At 43.3% G+C, this 21981-nt stretch overlaps 2 protein-coding genes, 2 long non-coding RNA genes and 2 other non-coding genes across 9 annotated transcripts; 2 read left to right on the forward strand and 4 right to left on the reverse strand.

Moving 5' to 3' along the window:
• Positions 1-457: 457 nt before the first annotated feature.
• LOC124468674 (synaptotagmin binding, cytoplasmic RNA interacting protein) lies at positions 458-8454 on the reverse strand. Of its 3 annotated transcripts, none has more exons than XM_047021545.1 (12): positions 8299-8454; positions 7201-7360; positions 6463-6581; positions 6281-6388; positions 6037-6150; positions 5356-5532; positions 5029-5164; positions 4705-4910; positions 4274-4423; positions 4037-4158; positions 3359-3734; positions 458-1833 (listed from the first exon to the last, which is right to left on the reverse strand). In XM_047021545.1, exons 2-12 carry the CDS (start codon positions 7358-7360, stop codon positions 1795-1797), a joined length of 1707 nt encoding a protein of 568 aa, XP_046877501.1. In that variant the 5' UTR covers positions 8299-8454; the 3' UTR covers positions 458-1794. The 3 variants fall into 3 exon arrangements, with proteins under 3 accessions (XP_046877501.1, XP_046877499.1, XP_046877498.1); XM_047021543.1 differs by having other exon boundaries at positions 458-1836; XM_047021542.1 differs by lacking the exon at positions 458-1833 and having other exon boundaries at positions 2604-3734.
• Positions 8455-8539: 85 nt separating this feature from the next.
• Positions 8540-9335, forward strand: LOC124468676. Its single transcript, XR_006956212.1, has 2 exons — positions 8540-8779; positions 8853-9335. It is a non-coding gene; the product is annotated as an uncharacterized LOC124468676 (long non-coding RNA).
• A 36-nt stretch (positions 9336-9371) lies between these two features.
• Positions 9372-11413, reverse strand: LOC124468675. 2 transcript variants are annotated; one of them, XR_006956211.1, is made up of 5 exons: positions 10854-11413; positions 10357-10392; positions 10060-10174; positions 9547-9645; positions 9372-9470 (listed from the first exon to the last, which is right to left on the reverse strand). It is a non-coding gene; the product is annotated as an uncharacterized LOC124468675 (long non-coding RNA). The 2 variants fall into 2 exon arrangements; XR_006956210.1 differs by lacking the exons at positions 9372-9470; positions 9547-9645 and having other exon boundaries at positions 9682-10174; positions 10854-11411.
• On the reverse strand, positions 10248-10322 carry LOC124469248. The gene has a single exon (XR_006956272.1). It is a non-coding gene; the product is annotated as a small nucleolar RNA SNORD50 (small nucleolar RNA).
• On the reverse strand, positions 10722-10791 carry LOC124469249. The gene has a single exon (XR_006956273.1). It is a non-coding gene; the product is annotated as a small nucleolar RNA SNORD50 (small nucleolar RNA).
• Positions 11414-11655: 242 nt separating the features above from the next.
• bub1 (BUB1 mitotic checkpoint serine/threonine kinase) lies at positions 11656-19622 on the forward strand. Its single transcript, XM_047021383.1, has 24 exons — positions 11656-12013; positions 12467-12526; positions 12659-12800; positions 12930-13126; positions 13267-13310; positions 13422-13498; positions 13604-13650; positions 13761-13945; positions 14137-14261; positions 14412-14890; positions 15042-15082; positions 15191-15310; positions 15536-15640; positions 15761-15842; positions 15945-16023; positions 16127-16304; positions 16399-16468; positions 16580-17424; positions 17515-17615; positions 17960-18121; positions 18541-18698; positions 18873-19050; positions 19142-19248; positions 19355-19622. The coding sequence occupies exons 1-24, from the start codon at positions 11991-11993 to the stop codon at positions 19548-19550; spliced, it is 3801 nt and encodes a 1266-aa protein (XP_046877339.1). The 5' UTR covers positions 11656-11990; the 3' UTR covers positions 19551-19622.
• The last annotated feature ends 2359 nt before the right edge of the window (positions 19623-21981 follow it).

Genomic DNA, 21981 nt, shown 5'->3' on the forward strand with positions numbered 1-21981 from the left:
TCCACACTCACTAAAGGGTTTATACTCTTGTATAATCCTGAAGATTTGCGCAATCCCGGCGGTAAAACATTCCCCGGTATCTGAACGAAAGTCTTTTTTTTTTTTTATTTAAACATGACACGTGCCTTTGTTGTTTGTGCTCTGTTGTCCATCAGTTGGGAGTCTGGTGAGAAAGTCTAATTCTGCCGTTAGTGGATTTCATTGCTTATCACATTTGAAATTAAATTAAAATGTAAGCCTACTTCTTGTGACATAGCAGAATTCGTAGACCCTTCATTTCATCATTTGACGTTAACTGAACTTCGACTTAAGACCCTAAATCCCAGTTTCAATTTGCTTTTCAGATTTGAAGCCATTGCAATTTGAATCAACAGGTTCATATTCAACTAAAACATTTTCTTTCTTTTTGCCTTTACAGACAGTTCAGTTACGGCAACAAATTTAACACAAGACAGAGGAAAGTCAAGAACTTTATTAAAAAAATAAGTTACACTCGCCTCACTATACAGTATAAAACAATTTGCAAGTATGCAAAAACACTTGTTAGCATACCAACAGTTTTTTCATAACTGGTAACATCTTTTCAAAGTAGTCTGTGGTGATATAGACTTAGAGGGAGTCTGCTGTGTACAAAACCTGATTGACTTTATCAGTCTACTGTACTTCCACAATCCATAGAGGAAGATACAAGAATCCCTTTTGTACTGGACAATCCCAGTCATCTCCAGCTAGTAATCATATACTCAACATGATGCAGATTCAAGACACTTGTCACATATGTCAAATGTGACAAAAAGGCAGCTTGGATGTCATTGATCCTTCATGTTGTGCATGATTAGGCAAATGTTCTTTCAGTTGTACACAATTGGCAGATGGCTTTCAAACGTTTTTGTGTATGCAATCAGTCCAAGGGGGATTTTACCACATACAAAAGTTACGCCTCATCCCTCCCTGTTAAGGAAAGTGTTCACACTGCAAAGCTTCTAAATGACATGTTTAAAAAAAAAAAAAAAAAAAAAAAAAAAAAAAAACTAACTGGTGTTTCCTGGTGTTCAAGCATTTACAAAAGTAACATGTTCCTAAACTTATCATCCAACCACTACATAATCTAAAGACATGTAGCTAACTCATTTAAAACTGGACGACAAAAAGGCTTGTTCGGGCTCATTTTGAGAGAAGTTAACATGCCCAGTTTGCCTGTTGCTGTGCCAGACAAACGGCAGGCACAACTAAAATAAGCTCTGAGAAGACTGCCGTTTCTCTTGTGCATATTTGTTTGAAAGCCCCGCTATCATCAGTTTCCTTATTTATGTACAGTACAGACAGAGCAGTTGAATCCTCTGTACTGAGGTAGATAACCAACCGCTTCCAGGAATGCCTGACCCTCTATGACAGGTGGTTAAACCAGTCATAAACAATGTTTAAACCAAGTCATGACCACAATGCTAACACTGCAGTTAGAACAAAAACATACATTAGCATCAAGCTCCTTGGAGCCACTCCAAACTTAGACAAAGTGCAAAATACATTTACATTTACTTTCAGGGTGGGTTCACCTTTAACCTTTTTCACATTATTCCATCGTCTCAAAATGGCATTATCTTTGGGGAGGTGGCAAGCTTATAAAAACATATGTTCAACCAAACAATTTAATTTTTCTTACTTGATTATCTTTATGTGGCAGTTTGGGAAATATGCTTTTGTAAGGCTGGTGATACAGTTAGATCATTGGGTTGACCTTACCATGGCATCCATTGGCAGCTTGCAGTGTAACCCCATAGAGCAGGCCAGTCTTCATAGGGACAGTTCAGGACCATCTTCGACCCCTTTTCCCTGCTAGTCAGGTAACAGAAGGATGCAATTAGAGAGGATAGAGCACAGACATCACAGAACATAAACACACACTGATAAAACAATGTATTCACATGAAAAGCCAGTTAACGGAAAACGGACAAGCATTCACTATAACTTTACACCCTCGCATGCACAAGGCTACACTTTTATGACAAGGTCCAGTAGGACCTTTAAAAGGTACAACAATGAAGACGCATGAGTGAACACAAATTAGGGGTTATGGCAGGGGAATGGCTGATCTAGAAGCAAAAAGCAGAACAAGCGGTTAACACAAATGCCAAACATTTCCCATGATTGATTCATCTTGTGAATTTTATGTGCAAAATAAGTATTGAGGCCTCTATGGAAGATCTTTCTGGGGCAAAAGCTTTACTTATCAAATTGTGCTTTCTCAGTAGCCACAAGAAGTTGATTGGTTAGAGATGGGTTTGGAATCTGTCTCGACAGTCACCATAACCATGTTTTCCCAGAGTATATATGTAGATATAAACAATATGCAAGTATTTGGACATACAATATAATTTAGAAATAACCAGAACAATGGAGTATGCCACTATACATACATAACACTTAATTTGAGGAAAGATGCCTGTTAAAACTCAGCTGGTTTAGAATTTAATGGCATGCAAAGTGACATTGCACCATGTGGCTACCACAGGCAAACCTTTGGTCCATTCCTTCCACAAGGAGCCTTAAATTTGAAGGGAATTTGAAAAGAGAATTTGCCGAAACAGGAATTGGCAACACAATTTGAGGTTTTGTACACTTGTGTGTGTATGTTTATTAAAGCAGACAAACAGCAAAAAATACAAGCCAAAATGTTTTGCCAAAAATAGGATTATGATCCTTTTTCTTCTTCCAAAAACAAGACACGCCATAATCTAGCATAATCCTTGTGACATACAAATTGTTGTTTCATTTTGTTTTAAATACATGTTTAGGGAGACATAAGCTTTGTTTTGCTGTTAGCTACTTAAGACATGGAGACCATAAAAACATACATAAAACTATAGCCAAATAGACAAGTGGAGCACATGATTGCAAATCTAAAATTTCAAACCTGATTATGTGAATCGCATCAATCAACTTGAAAACTTTAAACCAGTTCGCCAGAAGCAGGTGGGAGTGTGACTACTGTTCAAGTCCAAGCGGATTATTAAAATATATACAAGAGCAACTTGCCAGATGTCACCAATTTGAAAAAGTAGCAACGGTATGGATTTTGGGGCCAATCAGATCAAGTCTCTAAAAAAGGATTTGTTATGAAAGCCTTACTGTTCTACTTCCACTGTTGCCCAAAAGAATCCTGATAAAACTCCTGGTTGTCAGATTTGTAACCATAGTTACCAGTATGATCACCACCTTGTAGCGGTTGCTGAGCAATGGGTTGAGAGCCCCAGTTCTGATTATTGGTCTGGCGTCGTTTGGAATCTGGCTGGTTGTACCCATCAGCTTTGCGCTTTCCTCCTACATTTCCACCGCGGCCACCCCTTGCACCACGTACCCCGCGGCCTCTGGGCTGCACGCCTCCTCTGGCACCTCGCACGCCTCTGCCTGCTCCTGGACCCCCTCCGCCTCCTCGCTGGGAGAAGCTGGCCCTGCCACGGGGAGCACCCACGCCCCGACCCCGGCCTGAGGAGCCCCCCCGGGACACTCTGCCCCCTCTCCCTCTGCTGGGGGCCTGAAAGTCATCGTAGCTGTAGTAGGGATCCTCGTATCCACCGCGGTAGTTGTGATAATCATACCCATAGTAGTCATGGTAATCCTCATAGCCGTAGTAGTCGGGGGGGTAAGAGTACCCGCCCCTCCCACCACCTCTACCACGCCCCCTGGAGGGAGGAGGCATGTGAGGAGGACCATAGTAATAGTAATCTTCATATCTGTGGGAGACAAGCAGAGGAGAGACAACGCCACAAGCGAGATCAAGATACTGGACGTGGTTTGCACTAACACAGAATGGGAGTCAGATGGCTGAGTGGTGAGGGAGTCAGGCTAGTAAATCAGAAGGTTGCCGGATAGATTCCCCGCCGTGCTAAAATGACGTTGTGTCCTTGGGCAAGGCACTTCACCCTACATGCCTCGGGGGGAATGTCCCTCTACTTACTGTAAGTCGCTCTGGATAAGAGCGTCTGCTAAATGACTAAATGTAAATGGCAAGTTGGAAGTTGAACCCATTTCTTACGTTGGTGCTTTGGCTGCTTGTCTCTGGGCTTTACGTTCCTTCCTTTTCTGATCAGGGGGCTTGGCAAACACTATTTCTATGTGTTCTCCCTCCAGATCTTTACCATTCATTTCATCTAATGCCTGTGGAGAGAGGGCAACAAGAGAAACGTAATGCGTCACACATTCCATGTCTTGCAGGCTTTGAAAGTGTGTTGTATTTCCCCACCAAAGCAGAATATCAGGGTATGCTTAATACCTTGACTGCACCATCCCTTTCCTCAAAGTGAATAAAGGCATAATCTTTCAGTTTCTTCACTCGCTCCAGCTTCCCAAACTGGCTGAAGGTTTGTTCAAGTATTTCTTCAGTAACACTGTTCGCGAGGTTGCGGACAAACAAAACTTTGACCTGTTGGTTTGAAACAAGACAGGAAAACAAAAAAAACAAAAACTGTAATCAAAGATTAAGAGTTAAGGCATTTCACACTGTATAACTATTCCCTGAGCTTCAATTTTAGATGAAGCTTACACAGAATACAACGTGAAGCAACTGTTGAACAAGTCAAAATACATATTCCGTGTCCCTACACAATGGGGCCCTTTGATTTAAGGAAAGCAGCTAAATGAACACCATGTTATGGTTCCTCCTGCTCCTCACCACATTTTAATCAACAGCCGGCTCTGGTTTACCTTGGCCATGACGTCTGGATCTGGGTCCTCTATGGGGTCAGCCCATTCCACCGTGACCACGTTCCCCCACACCTTCACTTTGCCACTCATGAGCCTACGGCGGGCCTGGGCAGCAGTTTTATGGTCTTCGTATTCCAGAAAGCAAAAACCTCTGTTCTTTTTCTTGTCGTCGGGTTGATGGTACAGTATGACATCATTAAGTCCCTCTGCGTAGAAGGGTTAGGAAAGGGGTGAGTCTGTTTCATGTTCATTACTAATATGAACTAGAGATCTTGAAATAGGGAGTCTTCAAAAGACAGCTCTAAAATGGTATGGGTTCCTTACCTGTAACTTTAGCAAATTCCTCCACAATCTGCTCTTTTGTTTTACTCTTCGGGATGGAGCCGACAAATAGCCTGTTATTGGCTACTGAAATACAAACTCCAATGTGCTTTCCAGGTCGAATTTCGTTATTATTACACTGTTGACAAAAGCAAATACATGACTGTGTGACTTCCTGAACTTCAAAAGGAAGTGAAATGTGACCAAGAGCACAGAAGACGTGAAAAGGAACCAGCCAAACACCATGTCTAAATTAGGCATTGAGCTTGCATCTTAACGATCTACCGAACAAACCAGAACTGGAAGATTAAGGCTTGTTGAGACACTCACAAGTTTCACCGCCTCCTGTGCAGCCTCTTTAGTGCAGAAAGTGACAAAAGCGTAGCCTCTGTTGAGGCCGCTGAGGGGGTCCATCATCAGCCTCAGATCCCAGATAGGCCCCGCCTTCTCAAAGAGAGGCACCAGCTCATCCTCAAACAGGTCTCGTGGAATCTTCCCTACAAATATCTGGAAAGAAAGAGCAATTCATAAGAAACCGTCAGCTGATCGTGAAGTGGTCTAGGATTACGTAAAGGAGACTGAAGTGATTTGGTGAGAGCACTTCAAAAGTATTTCAAGTAAGGAGTTCAAAGTTAGGAAGGTTTCATTTGATCCAAAGAACACTGCATCCTCTTTATAACTAACTGTTCATGACAAGTTGTTATCTGCACAGGCAGATTTCGTCCACCTTAAAACCAGTCAGATCTAGGCAGCAACCTCTCAACGTAGCGAGTGTTTCACTCAAGGGGGTCAGATGGCTGAGAAGTTAGGGACTCGAGCTATTAAATCAAAAGGTTGCCTGCTTGCCTCTGAGAGAATGTCCCTGTACTCACTGGAAGTCGCTCTGGATAAGAGCGTCTGCTAAATGACTAAATGTAAGTGTTTTTCCAGGAGAACAAGAAAGTCACCATAAAGCAGAGGAGGTCGGCAATCAACTGTCGTTTTCATCACAACGTCTGTGCAGAACCATACCTCTGTTCCAACAGTGGGCTGCGCCCCTGAATACACCGACTCTGGTGGTGGGTCACCGTATTTCCTCTGACCTGTTGTTACGTCAAGCGTGTAGCTGGTTCTATCAAGCAGAGCCTGCAGTCGACAGATTAAAAAAAAAAAAAAAATCATGTAAAGATCACAATTGGTCAGCCCTCTAGTATGTACAGACACAAACAGGGGGCACACACACTCCATGAAAGCGACCTTCCAAATGTTTACATACTTTGATTTTAGCTTCATCTGGTCCTTTTGTGGCATCTGAAACTTTGGCCCCTTGCTTCTCCCTCTGTCTGTAAGTCTTCATAACTCCACAGAGAAAGGCACTTTTGTTCTGAAAGGGCAAGGATCAGGATTTAGATCCAAACCACTCTTGATCAAAAGATGTGCGTGTAGGGCTATACTTACCTGAACATGTGACAGATCACTTTCCCTAAACTGCAGCAGGACTTGCAAGGCGCCATCTTCGTTAAATTCTTTCAACGCTTCAATTGCTCTTTCATCTAGGTCACTGTGCGCTACCAGTCCTGGAGAAAGAGAGCAATATTTCAAAACACAAAGCAAACATCTTTTAAAATGTTTCAACCAACATGGAGTTTCTTCAGGCCATAATATAGATTTTATGAGGAGATTTCATCTGTTGGAGCTGTTGCTAAGAGTTATATTAAAAGTTTAAGAACATCATTATCTTCAGTTATGGTAGAAAAACTTTCAAGAATTGTGCTGGGGGCAAAGAAAAACACAATTTAAAATAGTCTCGTAAAAATAAAAAGTATGAAAAACCACCTTCATATATTATTCGGGCACCCGATAGTAATTTACATGTAAACATTGTACTTGGGAAGGTTGGCGTCACCTGTCCTTCGTGCCCCTAGACAGCTGCTGCTATTGTTCTGCAGGAGCCCAGCAGGCTTCCTCTTTCCCCTGAGACCATACCGAGGCCCGCCCCCTCGTCAACCCAGCTCGTCTAATAAGGAAGAGCATAGGCTAATCCTTCTACAGTAAGTAATTTATTGTTGAGCTACAGCATTTTTAAGAGCATGTTATAGGTTGTGCTTGCTTTGATATGGGACGTTTGTTCTGTCTGGTCAACTTGAGTCAAAAGAAATCCTGAAGGGGAAAATATTTGTGGTGAACGTTGCTTACCTTCTATGTAAATGTCATCTAGTTTTTCAGCAACTTGTTGTGGTAAACCTGCATCTAATAAAGTCTGGAAGTGTTCAGAGCGGGTGACTGCTGCAGTCGTATCCATCGGTTCTTCTGTACCATTCCCATTAACATGATCCGATGCCATGTCTTCAGACATCTGTGAAATGTAATAACCCATAATTAATCAACAGTAGAGTGTCATGTTGAAAAATGAAACGGCAATGCCTCATGAAAACAAGTGGCACGTGCAACAAACTCGTCGTACATGGATACATACATAAACACGCGCGGAAAGCACACAAAAGTAGGAATGGATGACGAATAGGAAAACTAACCGTGTAAGGTAGCAAAATGTTACCCTGACATACATGTTGGAGACTTAATCAAGGCAGGTAAACTCAAAAGTGCAGGCTAGACAACGAAGAAGTGATACTACATCAGCTAGTTAGGTGCACAAGAATATAATGGCCACATGACATAGATTAGGCCGGCCTAAGCAGTTTGCGGCTAGGAGGCTGCATGATACAACCACATGTTCCTGGACGGAAACGTCTGAAACTAACGTTACAGTAGCCAAACTAATGTAAGGAAGCCACATGATATGCTGTTTGGGAGTCAACTTAAATGCCCATGCACAGTAGTTTGCCAAGATTCATGTCACGATCAGCAATAGTAAGCACTGCTTAGCAATCGGTAGGCACATTTCAGAGTCTCAATGCACTTGAGCCACGCCTCTCAAACTAGCTTGCTTGCTTAGCTAACGCCACCTCTACATTTCAAAACAGACAAATAAACAAGTTAAGCGACTAACACTGGTAATTTGGGCTAACAGACGACGGCAAACATGCTCAGCTGTTGACTTGACGTTCCACATGTATCACTCGTTTAACTAATGGAGTTAAGCCAACCAATGAAGGCAAGCTAACTGGAATAATTTGCTAGCCATACCCAGGCACACTAGCTACCTAGACCGGCTGGCTAACATCAATTGGATAGCTAGCTAAGCCACTTTCCACATAGACTGTTTGCAAACATTGGTTACGTAATTTAAGGATTATGTCCTTATTCCATCCGTGCTCACTAAATAACACGTACCTTGCGTCGTTTCACTAAGGTGCACGGTGCTGATTGTGTGTCGTTTCAGGATTGTGGAAATAAAAAAAGAAAAATATCTAGCAAGCTACAATTCCCCGGCGTTCATTCGATTCTGTTCTTTCCCTCCCCCGTAAAACTAAAATGGCGTCTACGTTAACGCCGCAAGCCCTCCTGCATCTATGGGGTTTCTGCAAGAGCTATACACGGGCTTATCCATTTTCGTTTTTTTTCGGCCAGGTTATGTAAGGGCAGAGCCCCCGACATCTTACTGAACAGGGTATTGGACCTCAAACGTATTGGGCAATGTCCGAGCAACTCTATAAAAACCACTGTAATGCTGCATTAGCTCTACAACATTTGTAGTCAATTGGGCCCCACCAATTAGTCCCTTTATTAAACATATGTCTATGTCCCACGATATGGTCATATTTCAACCAACATTATTCATTAATTGTGTCTGTATGAACGATCTCTACATTGGGTAAGTTATGTTTTATTGCAAAATTTGAGAAGACAAAAGTATAATATATGCTCAATTTAATTAAAAGTATCAGTTACAGTACGACGCTGGCCTTGACGTCACCAACTAATTCAATCCAGCACTTGAGTTCGCCAATGGCAAATTAATTTCAATCTGTGTCAGAAGAGGATGATGAAGACTCTGATGATGATAAAGACTCTGATGATGATGAAGACGAGGACAAAGAAGACTCTGATGATGATGAAGACGAGGACAAAGAAGACTCTGATGATGAGTCTGATGATGAAGAATCTGATAAATCCCGATCGTTTTCCGACAACATTATCTCCAGAGCTCTTTGGAGAGTCCAGGCACCATCAGAGACTTCCAAGTCCTCCAGAACCCCTCTCAGAGCAAGGGTGAAAGCAGAGGCTCTGTCACCGGGATTCACTGTGGTGAATCCCGGTGGTGCAGCAACAGACACCTGTCATTTAAAAATAAATACTATGTAACTGTGTCACAGAATGTGAATGGAATGTGAATAAAATGAATATCAAATTATATAAGAATTCAGAAACAGAAGACTTGCCCGACTCTGTTGTGAAGATAAGTAAGGTTCCACATGTGAGAGATTGTTCAGTCTTTGGGTGATGTCAGTAACCCCATCACCTCTCGGTGTAGGCCTACTCATAAAGGGCCTGACTACAGCAACCTAAATAATTCGCTTGAATTTAATGCTAAGTAATATCATCAGTGCGAAAATAAATCAAGTGGAATTTAAACACCACCTTTCTGTTTACGTTGCCCTGCCGACTCCATGTGGTCTTAGTGTGGCAAACCTGGTTCCTGGAATAACCAACTGTGCCAGTCTCCATGGATGGTTCTTCCTGCTCCAAACGCAACATCGTGACATGTAAAGACAGCATTTCCTAAGAATATCTCCATTATAGTGGTGCTTATAAGTCTACAGCAATTAAGAGTTACTTTATGCCTTTACTAGTTGGCAGTGAATCATCCTTTACCTGAGGGTCATTAGTCTCCATCTATGGAGCTCTGAGTTGTGGAATTATACAGTTAAGTAATTAATATTAACAATTAGGCTACCGTGAAATGTGCTGCAAGTTAAAACCCAATCGTGTAGACTGCACTGCATTCTTGACATTCGGGTAGTAAAATGGTTACTATGATGTCACAATGCTTTCCATCAAACATTGAACACACCACCCACAAAATGAAAACAAGCAGATAACTTAAAATATATTTATTCAGGGGAATAATTTACAGAAACAAGAACCACTTACAGTTCCATCGTTGTTGCATTAAATACATCTAGAGGCTTGTGTAAAGTATCATGAGACCACTGGCTCATTTTCTTTTGAAAGACTGACGACATCCTGAGTTGAATCAAGTCACCACCTGTTAAAATATACATAGTTGGCATTAATTTAACACCGACACAACTTTCATAAGAGGTCAGGAAATGTACTGCACATCAGAAATCAGATCCTTATAAACCATTTCATTCACATGAAATCAGGTTCGGGATAAAGTCATCACATCAGTATACCTCGGGTGTGCAAGAAACTTGGTAAACTTACTTGAATTTCGACGGGGCATCTAAGCTTCCATCCTGGCTGGAGATAATTAAAAACAATTCATTAGATTTCCTCCAACCAAAATCATGATTATGGTTTTGACCATGATCCTGGTAGATCTGACAATTATCAATCCCTAGGCTGATTAGTCTGGGTACATCACAGGAACCAGTTTTTTTTTGTAATTCTTGAATTTAACTGTACAAAAAGGTGGAGATCTGTCACGGTACTGACTACTTTGCTGTGACCCTTAATTGGTTAGTAGATCGACGACATAAAGGCTACATGGAACATATGTAGGAATCAAGACTTCAGTCAACGCTAGGAAATATAAAGTAGAACACCAGGATATGTTGTTGCAAAATTGTATTTCAGAAATCAGATCCGATAATGTTTTCAGTCACAGTTATCAGGTTCGGGATTTTGTCATCCTCAATACAATTGTAGCAACCGGAAATGTATTGGATAGGCACAAGGAAGATTTAAATCTGCATACGAACCTTTTCGTTGTAGCACGGCTTCATCTTGCCACCATGATCAACATTTGGTAGCTGGCTTTTAGTCACTTAAATATAAGTAATGCAACCATGTCGATTTAACTACGTAAAACTATATCAACAATCTATCAAATTTGGAATTTATTCAATTCAGGTACAGCCATTTCAAAAAAGTCTGCTTCTAGCACGTGGACACTGGATACACGTCGTCCAACTTCACAAGTTTTCATTTACATCTAAAATTACATCAACCATTAGCACACCGCCTTCCAAAACTAATTTAGCTCGTTCAACAGACTTTAGCATCTAGGTATCAAACTAGTGTGATTAAGACAAGTCATTAACTATATTCTTACACCTACACATGTTCTGTCCTACTGCCAACTACATCTCAAGAGGGAATTTCCAGAGAAGTTGCGTTGTATTTATAGGCAATGAAATTCATCCATTCAGAAACACAGATTCAACAGAAAGTAATACCCAAACGATTTAGTTCACCAGATTCAAACATTGCCTAGGAAAGAAATTCTCCATCATACCATCCACATTTGACCAGTCCATTCATTTATGCATTTTAATGTCTGTGTAAAGGCAATATCGTAAATTACAATTGAACATAGTTTTAACGTTATAAACTGGCATCAGCTGAGCTTTAAAACAGGGTTAGCTTCAAATTAAATGCTCTGATTGGTTGCAGTTTTACCAATCCCAACACGATTGACGATTCTGTCCAATGGCAAACAACATACGTATAAGAACTCTAGTTTAAATGTAATACGCTGCCCTGTTGTGCAACCTCGCTTTCAGCACACCAATTTCAAGGTACAACCAGTATAGTTAGTCAGTGTCGTAATTAAACCTATTCCTTCCTAGTATATCAGCATTTTTTTCAATCTCTAGAAAACAATATTAAAGGACACTTCCACCGTTCGATAAACAAATTCGCGACTCCGTCTATTAGAGTGCTCCACCCTTCTGGTGCGTCACTGTTTCCCTAAACGAGTGACTTTGATGTGTACGCTTGTTTTTGTTCGACTATGTAGCGCGGATTTTGAAAATTACCAACTCGCTAGCCAGAAAATTTAGCAGGGTTTGGAAAATCTTTTGTGCTCAGTAGAACTGTTTACTTATGAGCACACCATGGATGTTTCTACATATTTACAGTAAGTTACCTCATAAATACTTTGTTAACATTAAATAGCGAAGTTAGTTAGTTAATTAAGCTAGAGATCAGACATAAGCAAAAAGACTATCAACAGCTAGCAACTGTAGAAAGTCTACCAACGCCCTTGTTGAGTTTGCATGATACAAAATTGGTCTTGCTTCATGGAATAACTAATATAGCATTCAAAAAACATTTTGGATTAAGTACAAGTTACAGAGAAGTGATTTTGAGTTGCTGAAAACATACAGTATCTAGCGCTAAACTAGATACATTTGCCACGGCCCGGAGATGTGGGCGCATAGTAGCTAGCTCTAGCTAATCTCTGACGTAGAGCTAGGAGCTAGTTAACGGGAATTATTTGTTTTATTACTGCTAATAAGTGAGTGACTTAATAAATTACGTTCGTTGACGATGCATTCACAACTATATATGTTATCATATTTTCTATTAGGAGTTTTGAAGAAAGTATGACCAGCTACACAGGAGATGACCCTCTAGATTCATGGACCAGGTAACTACGTTTGGCAATGAATGATAAAGCAACATCTAGGGTCTCGTGAGACTCCACACTATAATTCTCACTCAGGATTTGTTTCCAGCTTGCAAGGTGATGGTTGTCTCCAAATCCTGTCTCGTGTTGTAGATTTTATGATTTTTTAGAGAAGAGGGTTCCTTCTGAAGATGCCAAGGGGTTGTCAATTGTGCTAGATCGCCTCGTCCAGAGATTTTTGGAAGACGGGCGCTACTCAAATGACATAAGATATGTGAACTACTGCATCAAGTGTGTAAGTATTTAACAACGCAATTAGTTAAACAACGTAACATGTGATTCAACTTTTAAATCACTTTCTCTTGGCAGTATTTGTCATTGTTTGCGAAAACGACCATAGGACATTTTTTTCTCTTGATTTCAGGCAAGTTATTACGACGAACCTATCAAGCTGTACAGCTACATACACAGTAAAGGCATCGGCACAACTACTGCAGCCCTCTACGTAGCTTGGGCCCAACAGTTTGAACAGCTCCACCAGCACCAGCACGCTGATGCAGTGTACCAGACAGCCATCGAGAACCAAGCTAAGCCGTCTGACACTGTGCTTCAGCAGTACAGGTTAGGACTCCCTTTGACTGTAATTAAGGGCACGTGTAGCCAAAGAACTAGGCCTACTGCTAACTTTAATGATGTACTTTTGATGAGAATGTATTTCTCTTTACTCTTCAGTGTTGATCATGTTTACGTGTAATTTACAGGATGTTTCAGTCCAGGACTTCCAGACGCTCAGCAGGAGTTTTAGGTGAGACAACTTTTTGGGATCGTGCTGTTAATGATGTTTACAATTTTGACATGTACATTCAAGTTTGGTTATGAAATAACCAAAATCAATCACATTATTTTAAAATAACAGATGGCCCACATCCTCTTCAAAATTCGCAACTGGCCAATCAGACGTCATCTCACAGAGAGCCCGGTCCACAGTGCAAGGTGAATATCCAACTGTTTCTGTCTCAAGACCTTGGTCTACATTTCCAATTAAATGTAGCCTGGTTGCTACCAAGCCATGACACAGTCAGCTGCTCTCCTCCACAGGAGCCTGAAGACCTGTCTCAGCTCCCTGCAGACAGAACAGTACACATGTGAGTTATCTTTCATAGACTCTTATGCTCAGCTTGGCCTTCAAAAATAAATACATGCTCTAAAAGTTATAACATTTTTTTTGGCCTAACAAAGTGTGACTCTGCCACAGAATCTCAAGGTCTGAAAATGCAGTGAGGAAGCCATCCAATCAAGGCTCAGCCTCCAGTTTACAGACTGTGTCCATGTACTGTAAGGATTCCCTAGAATGCCAAGGATCTGAGCTATGCTTCGAGGAGGTCAGGGCGGCCAAATACTATGTTAGACGCAAGCAGGAAGAGGAGTGTAGAGAATTGGGTGAGAAGATGCTTTACATTACAGCCAAATATTCTATATTTTGGTTAGATATATAGGCTTGTCATATTGGAACGGAACTGTTATGATGTCATGCCGACTTGAGCTTGTGATTTATATGTCACCCCTGTTAAAGTATGGAGGATGTGATCTCTTGTTCCAAACTTCCATCAATGTTGATTTGTTTTGACCAGAGGTCCGCCAGAGACTCGCCAGGGAGAAGGAAAACGAGCTCCAGAGGATGAAACAGCTTCTGGATGATCTGGAGAATAATGTTGAGCCAACTGGAAGCTCTCCCAGCAATCCTCCCACACAACAGGTGAGAAAAAACAAACAGATTGTCTTTATGTATACAATTCAGTTAGCTTTATTCATTTATCCAAATTTTTGCAACCCCTGAAATAATATACCTGGTTGTTGGGAAGCACAATATCATTGTCGATGTTTTTATTATTATTAATTTTTTCAGGTACAATGCAACACAACTGCAACAAGTCTGAATCCAGAATGTCTCCACCAGTCCTTCAGGCAACCCCCCCCCCTGCACAGTCTAAAAAATCAGCCCAGTGTAGACCAGCGGTTGAATTGGGCACCAGACGTGAAGCCAGACTCAGAGAGGGCACCCGGGGCTCTCACGCAGTGCAGGAGAGAGATCAGCTTCCTGAGGGAGCCTGTCGCTGATCTGAGCACCCAGAGATGCTCTCCTCCGTTTGGGCTGGGTCTGACGGATCACTGGGCAGCTCCAACACCATCCACCCACCCCCAGGCTGCTCCTCCTCTGCAGGCCCCTGTGGTTGGACACAACCCCCAGCCCTCTGAAGGTCCCTGCACGGCCCTCCAGAGGCCGGCCTGGTCACGCGGAGCACAGAACGAAGCTCCACATCTGGAGAGTCACCCTCACATGAACCACCTGTCCTCGAGTTTCCAGCAGTTCAATGTCAGAGATCAGTAAGTACTAAAGATGATTATTACCAGGTGATCCCTCTTGATCTGGATCAACATTTGAAAACTAGATGTGCTTTGAAATCTTTCTTTTCTGAAATGACACATTGCAAGGACATGTTTACATTTGAAACGTCCTAAATGTTTATTTCCCCAGAAATATGTCCGCTTGCGAAGCAGCAGAGTCTAAATTAGATGGTAAGTAAAGTGCCTTTGTACAGCCTAAGCAGCCTTGTTGTGTTTGGTTGCACACCAGCAGTGTTTTCCTCTCCACCCTCATGTTCTTCCCTCCATCCTCCCTGGCAGTGTCACAAGGCGCAACAGGGAACCTGTCCCATGTCACTCCTAACACTTCTCTGGGTATTGCGCATGCCACCCCTTCAAGGGTACTCCCATCCCCCACCGTCAACACACGAGAAGCACTGGGTAAGCACAGACTAACACGCATGTTCACATGTACAGGTTCTGCTAGCATGTTGCCCCCCCCCCCCCCCCCCCCCCATACCTGGGTTTATATGCACTGAGGTACCTTGATGATGTTATCTGTAACCTAGCAGTGTAAAACCGGTTCATATGTTTTGAAATGTTCAGCTAAGTCGGCAAGTGTTGGTTTTTTTGTGTGTCTGTGTGTGTCTGTGTGTTCTCCTTCAGATGTGATCATGGACATGTTCCTGGCCCCAACCCTCCTGCAGGACGAGCCGTTCAGCTGCTTGGCCCAGGCAGAGAAGAGCTTTGATGCTGGCTACCACAGAATGGGTAAACGTGTATATATATATATATATACACTCTACCTGCATATTCCAGGTGGCAGCCTACTCACTCTAATTGACATGATTGGTATCAATATTCTTTTCTCGTTTGTGTCATCGTGTCAAGGGGATGCCACTTCATTCAACAAGCCCCCTTCTGTGGCCCCATTTGCAATCTTCCAGGATGAGAATGATAAAGAGAACTGCAGGTGAGGCTTGGCTTTCTCTTGAACACTCTTTTTTTTTTCTTCTTCCCCCGGACTTATGGTTGATGCCACCGGTGTCCTGTGTGTTCCCATGTGTTTCTACAGTCCTGCAGCGACAGTGGACAAGCCAAGGCCATCAAGGGCCCTGGTAGAAATCCCTGTGTCAAAACAAGAGAAACCAAATGTAAGTGTTGGCTAAACTGACTAAACCCCTAGTCTGAGTCGGGTGTTGGAGAGTGCAGGGTACAAGCTGTTCTCATGGTTTTTTAACGTTATGTTTCGATCAGGAGACTCCAACAGAGTTGATCCCAGAAGAGAGCACCATGTGGGGAGCCCGCTACAACTCTCTGATATCCCTAGCCGCCTGCCCCAACAACACAGGAGACTTCTCCCTGTCGGCCCACATGGTCTCCACACCCTTCCAGAAGAAAGAGCCTTACTCCCGGGACTTTGAGGAGGACCAAGGTATGCCTCAGCTCACCTACTGAGAACCGACAAGTGGTTTGGCATCGCTAGTTTAATTCATCTGTTTAACGTAATAATCCGTTTGCTGCATCAGAAATAGACGACCCCAGAACTTTCATTGGACCTGAGGAGAAACCTTACATGCGACAGCCCATGAAACTCAGGTGATCAGAACCACCAACTCTCCACCCCACATTAATGTGTTTTTTTTTAAATGTGTAAATAAGTTGTTGGTATGGCAACACCATGGGGTTCATTGTTTGTTCCCTCCCCAGCCCCATCATAGAACAGAGATCTGATGAGAATCTCCAGGAGACAGTGGTGGGGTCCACGAGGGGGCAGGGACTTGCTGAGCAGGGCACGATAGTGGGAGAGGGCCTGGCTCTGGAGCAGGGAAGCCTGACGGCATGCTCCATGACTGAGGTGCACCATGCGCCTGCCCTGCTGTCCTTCAGAGACCACACCCTGGTCCCCCCTCAGGGCCCTGAGGCGGCCAGCAGCCCACCCGGGGCATCTGGAGCTGGCTGGGATGTGTACATGAGCCCGGAGCAGCCTCCTCAGGCAGCCTGTCCCCCGTCCCTCGTCCCGCACGGGGCCCCCTTGCGAAGGTCCCAGGGCTTCACCCTCAAGTCTGCCGTCAGTCCTGAGAAAGACCCAGACCCAGAGCCTGGCGTCGATGTTCCCATGAGCCCAGAATGTGTCCCCATGCCGGAATGGCTGGTGATCCGGAGCCCGGAGGTTGGGACCGAATGGGACTTGGATGCACTCATGAGTCCGCAGGGGCCCCGGAAAGCAGACGTCCTCCCTCAGGAGAGCACAGACATCCCCATGAGCCCAGAGCACAAATTCAGTATGGATGTGCCCATGAGTCCAGCCTGGATCCAGAAAGCCGGCGTGGAGGCAGCGATGAGTCCTCGCCAGGAGTTGAACGAGGACGTAGACGTCCCCATGAGCCCCTCAGCAGGAGCTGCAGCTGGGAGGCTGGTCTCAGATCCCTGGGACGAGGAGCTCATCTCCAGGCTGCTGGAGACCCTCTCCACCCCGCTCACCTCCCATCCAGACTGCACCACCTGGCAGTGCAAAGTCCCCAACATCAGCCCCAAGATGACCATCAAGATGGGTGAGCATGAAGGAAAAACTGGTGATGTCTTTCTTTTGCAATCTTTAGAATTCACCATTTTTTTATCATAATATTCATGCCTGTCCACAGGTGCAGGCTCCTTACGGGTGGATAGTCTCCTGGGAGAAGGGGCGTTTGCTACAGTCTACCAGGCAACTGACCTCTCCACATCCAAGAAGATGGTTTTAAAGGTGAGAGCTGAAAAACAAAAAAACAGAAACTTAACATAATGACATCATGTTTTGAATTTAAAAAGGCATTGAATACTTAATATTGAAATTTAAACACCACAGTGTGTTGGTTTTGAAATCACCTCTTTAAAATAAAAATATGAATTTAGTTCTATATAAAATAATTAAATAATGATCTGATCAAAAATTCAAGGTTCAGAAATTCAGGTTGCACAAATTCAAACAGTAAAATTCAGATTCAAAACATGTCACTGATTTGCTTCTATAAAGAAACTTATTTTAAAAGTGGATATTATTATGTTTTAGAAGCCTGAAAAAAGTATGTTCTTGTTTTGGTTTTGCAGGTGCAGAAACCAGGAAATCCATGGGAGTTTTACATCAACACTCAGCTGAATGCTCGTCTCCAGCCCAGCATAAGGCACCTCTTCAGTAACGTCCTCTCAGCCCACCTGTTCCAGAACGGCAGCGTTCTGCTGGCCGATCTTCACAACTGCGGCACTCTGTTGGTGGGTCACCTCACACATTTATATTGATCCACACACAAGGGAAGTGTCAGAGCAGAGGTTTGCTATTACACTTACTGCTCATATTGTAAACAAAAATGTTACCGATAACCGATGGTCATTAATGTTCATTAACCGTTAACCTATAAGATGAAAAGTGTATAATGCATGGGTGTCTGTGATCCATAAAAACTAAAAACCAGATAATAAACAACACAGACGTACAATAATATTTATTTTGGTTGTCGCTAGATACAACTTTTTTGTCACTAGGAAAGGTACAAATTTGCGCAAAATTGACAACACTGTTTAAACGATAATATTAACCGGCAAACATTCGTAGTGTTGGTTAACTGGTACACGTTTAATTATGAGCATTATTAACACTTACTTTTTTTACATGTATTATTCTCTCTTGCCAGAATGCAGTGAACCTGTATAGGAACCAAAGTGACAAGGTGATGCCCCAGCCTCTGGTGATGTACTTCACTATCTGTATCCTGTACATGGTGGAGCAGCTGCACAGCATCCACATAGTGCATGCTGACATCAAACCAGACAACTTCCTGCTGGGGGAGAGGTGAGGGTCCTGTCATGTTGTCTTTCTGCTCCTGACGCTTTTCTCCACCACTATTCAAACCTGTAAAGTTCAACTGTCACGGTTTCCATGGCGAAAACATGGCACGGGTGCGTGTGCACGTCTTTGCTTTTGCTGGGGGGGGATTTGTCATCTCTATGGCCCATTGTGTTTCAGGTTCCTGGACAATACCTCTTTTGAGCCAGAGAACCTTGATCATGGACTTGCTCTGATTGACCTGGGTCAGAGCATCGACATGACACTTTTCCCAGAAGGCACTGAGTTCACCGCAAAGTGTATGACATCCGGTTTCCAGTGTACAGAGATGTTGAGTGGGAGACCATGGAACTACCAAGTAAGCTTGTGTAACTGCTTTTAGCCCGCTACATGAAGCATCTGTCTTCGATGACCCCTGCCCTAACTGCCTCCCTGTCTGGTTTCATTAGACTGACTACTTTGGGATCGCCGGGACCGTGTACTGCATGATCTTTGGGACGTACATGCAAGTGAAGAATGAGGATGGAGTGTGGAAGACTAACGCCGTCTTCAGAAGGTAATCACCGTTAAGGAGAGTGGGAATTTAATCTCTAAACCCAATCACTTTTGATTTGGGATTCTCAGTCTCAAGCACCTGGCTAAGTGTCCATTATCTCCTGTAGGAATCCCCACAGCGACCTGTGGAACGAGTTGTTCCACACTCTGCTGAACGTGCAGGACTGCCGTTCCCTGCCCAGCTTGAGTGAGCTGCGGAGCCGTCTGTGCAGCGTCCTGCAGCAGAACTACAGGACCAAGCTGGCCTCGCTGAAGACACGTCTGGTCATCCAGCTCCTGGAGAGCAGGTCAGCCCGGAGGTAGACCTGCCAGAGCCCAGCCAGCCTCCCTCCACCACCCTCCCTCCACCAGCCTCCCTCCACCAGCCTCCCTCCACCAGCCTGCCTCCACCACCCACCCTCCACCACCCACCCTCCACCACCCTCCCTCCACCACCCTCCCTCCACCACCCACCCTCCACCACCCTACCTCCACCAGCCTCCCTCCACCACCCACCCTCCCACTACGCTACTTCCATGTTTGAAAGTGGACCTTATGTAAATACATACAAATGAATTTAATCGTCTCCTGTGTATTTCTTTATTTTTCTTCATTCTTTTTTTTTTATCAATGTTTGTACCATTTGAAATGTTGCTTGTGCTTGGTTCCGATGCATAAGTTTGAAATGTAGGGAGCTTGTGAGATTGATGAGATCTTCTATTGAGAAAAGAAATTTCCTACCACAAGACACTAGATGTCCCTCTTGTTAAAGGTGCGAGTTTGGGAGTTTTCTTTCCTGTTAGATTGCAAGTATTCAGTTGGCAATGTCATTTTTTTCATTGTAAAATGTCCTGCATCTGATGTATTCATGTTGGAAAAGGTAACATTAAACCACAGTAGGGAAGAATAATAAACAGAACGGTAAACTAATTTCTCCGTCCAACATATGACAGCTTTTTCTCGTGAAGCATCTTCAAGTCTACGTGCATAACACAGTTTGCCTCTACACAAACTCACGGTCGAATACTGAATATAGTCCACTGGTCTAATATAAATCCTCAACCTTATTCTGCAACAGACCCAGATAATTTACTGAGATCATCTACAAAACAGTGAGAGATGTGAAACGTGTGACAGCAAAAATAGCCGGTATACAGTGCCCTGTGTATGACCGCATCTTGTCTCCTACTCCAGTCTCCATCCTCTCTGCATGGTTAATGAACTCCTTTGTTGGGAGCTCCCCTGTCGCTATCACTACCTCGAGCTCTGGAGATGAAAAGGCAGAGGTGCTCTTAGCACAGCTGTTAATGTGATCTCCAGGAAACTGGAACTATGGCTCTCAGACAGAGATGCCTTTTAAGGATGGATGCTGGGATAGATCTGTCGGACGTAAGGCGTGAGGAGTAACAGCCCTCTCGCATTGACATCAGACGGCATCTAAATATGGGATGGTTTCTGTACCTGGAGAAAGCTCTTTGATAGTAATTCTGTTCATGGATCTTTGCTTCCTTCTATGGAGTGTGTCTGCATGGTGTGTTTTACATATTCTTCTCGTTTATTTTTGCATAATGTTTTCAGTCTGACAAAACAGTGGATGAGCATCTCATTCCAGCTTCATTTGTTTGTCGAAGAAGCTTGATCAAGTGGAGGGGAGGGGTCATTTGAAGACTAGCCCAAATCATTGCAAAAGGATAATTTGTCACTGATTTTGGCCCCTATGCTGGCACATTGTAATGAGAACCTGGCCATCCATACAAATAGGGAAGATTTGACTTAGCCCTCCTGAAGTTTAACATTTATCATGTAAATTAATTTTGGATTTGCTTGTGCATATCATCAACGCCTAATTGAAATGCCATAGTTTACCCTATTCATTATAGAATGAGTTTGTGTTGCTTTTTCTTTCTTGGGATACCAGCCCATGTAAAGCAAGACGAGAATCCAAATAATCTTATTTAAAGATGAGTGTAGTCAAGTCTGCAAGGCTGTATATCTGCATTTCATACCTAAAGATTATTATTTGTATTTGCTAGGTCATTAGAGAGTTGACACCTCTCGTATCATTCTGACTAGCGCCCCGAACAATGTTCTATAACAGCAGTGACTGGCACTTCACAGGGAGCTAGAAACAGCAGTGAAAGCCCAAACTTCACCACCAGCTGGGCACCCAGCAGTGATCCAAACACCTATTTAACCCTGCAGAGCTGTGAGCCTGCCTGCCTGCCAGTCTGTGTGACAGGATCTTCTGTCAGAGAGGATCAGTAATGAATGAAGACCTGCAGAGGTGCAGCTGAGAAGGACACAGGTGGCAGGAGGGGGAGGGACCATCTGTCTCACTGTCTTATAAGAATATTAGATCACAAAAAAGGTTATTACAAAGAACCGCAACTGTGTGATGAATGTAGGATTTTATCTGAAGTGACAAACGACTCTTCTTCAAAGACAGCAATGGGGGGCAACGGCTTCACTGCTTGTGGTACTTTCCTGTCACCTAAGAAAATCTCATATTTTGTGATAATTCAAGGTACATCAAAGTAATGCTGCTCAGGGAGACGGCTAACCCGCTGTTGTACGTCCATGAGGCTTGTGTCCTGGTTATGATCAGCAGTATCATTCCCCACCCAGGACGCCACCTCCAGCTACAAGTTAGAAAGTGTTCATATTACATATCTCATTAGCTCTGTAATGAGGCCAGAACTGGATCTATTTAATGCCACTAGGCTTTCTGGCTACATTCCTCCTGTAACAGTCTGAT

The sequence above is a fragment of the Hypomesus transpacificus genome, chromosome 6 (genome assembly GCF_021917145.1).
Source record: "Hypomesus transpacificus isolate Combined female chromosome 6, fHypTra1, whole genome shotgun sequence".
NCBI lineage: Eukaryota > Metazoa > Chordata > Actinopteri > Osmeriformes > Osmeridae > Hypomesus > Hypomesus transpacificus.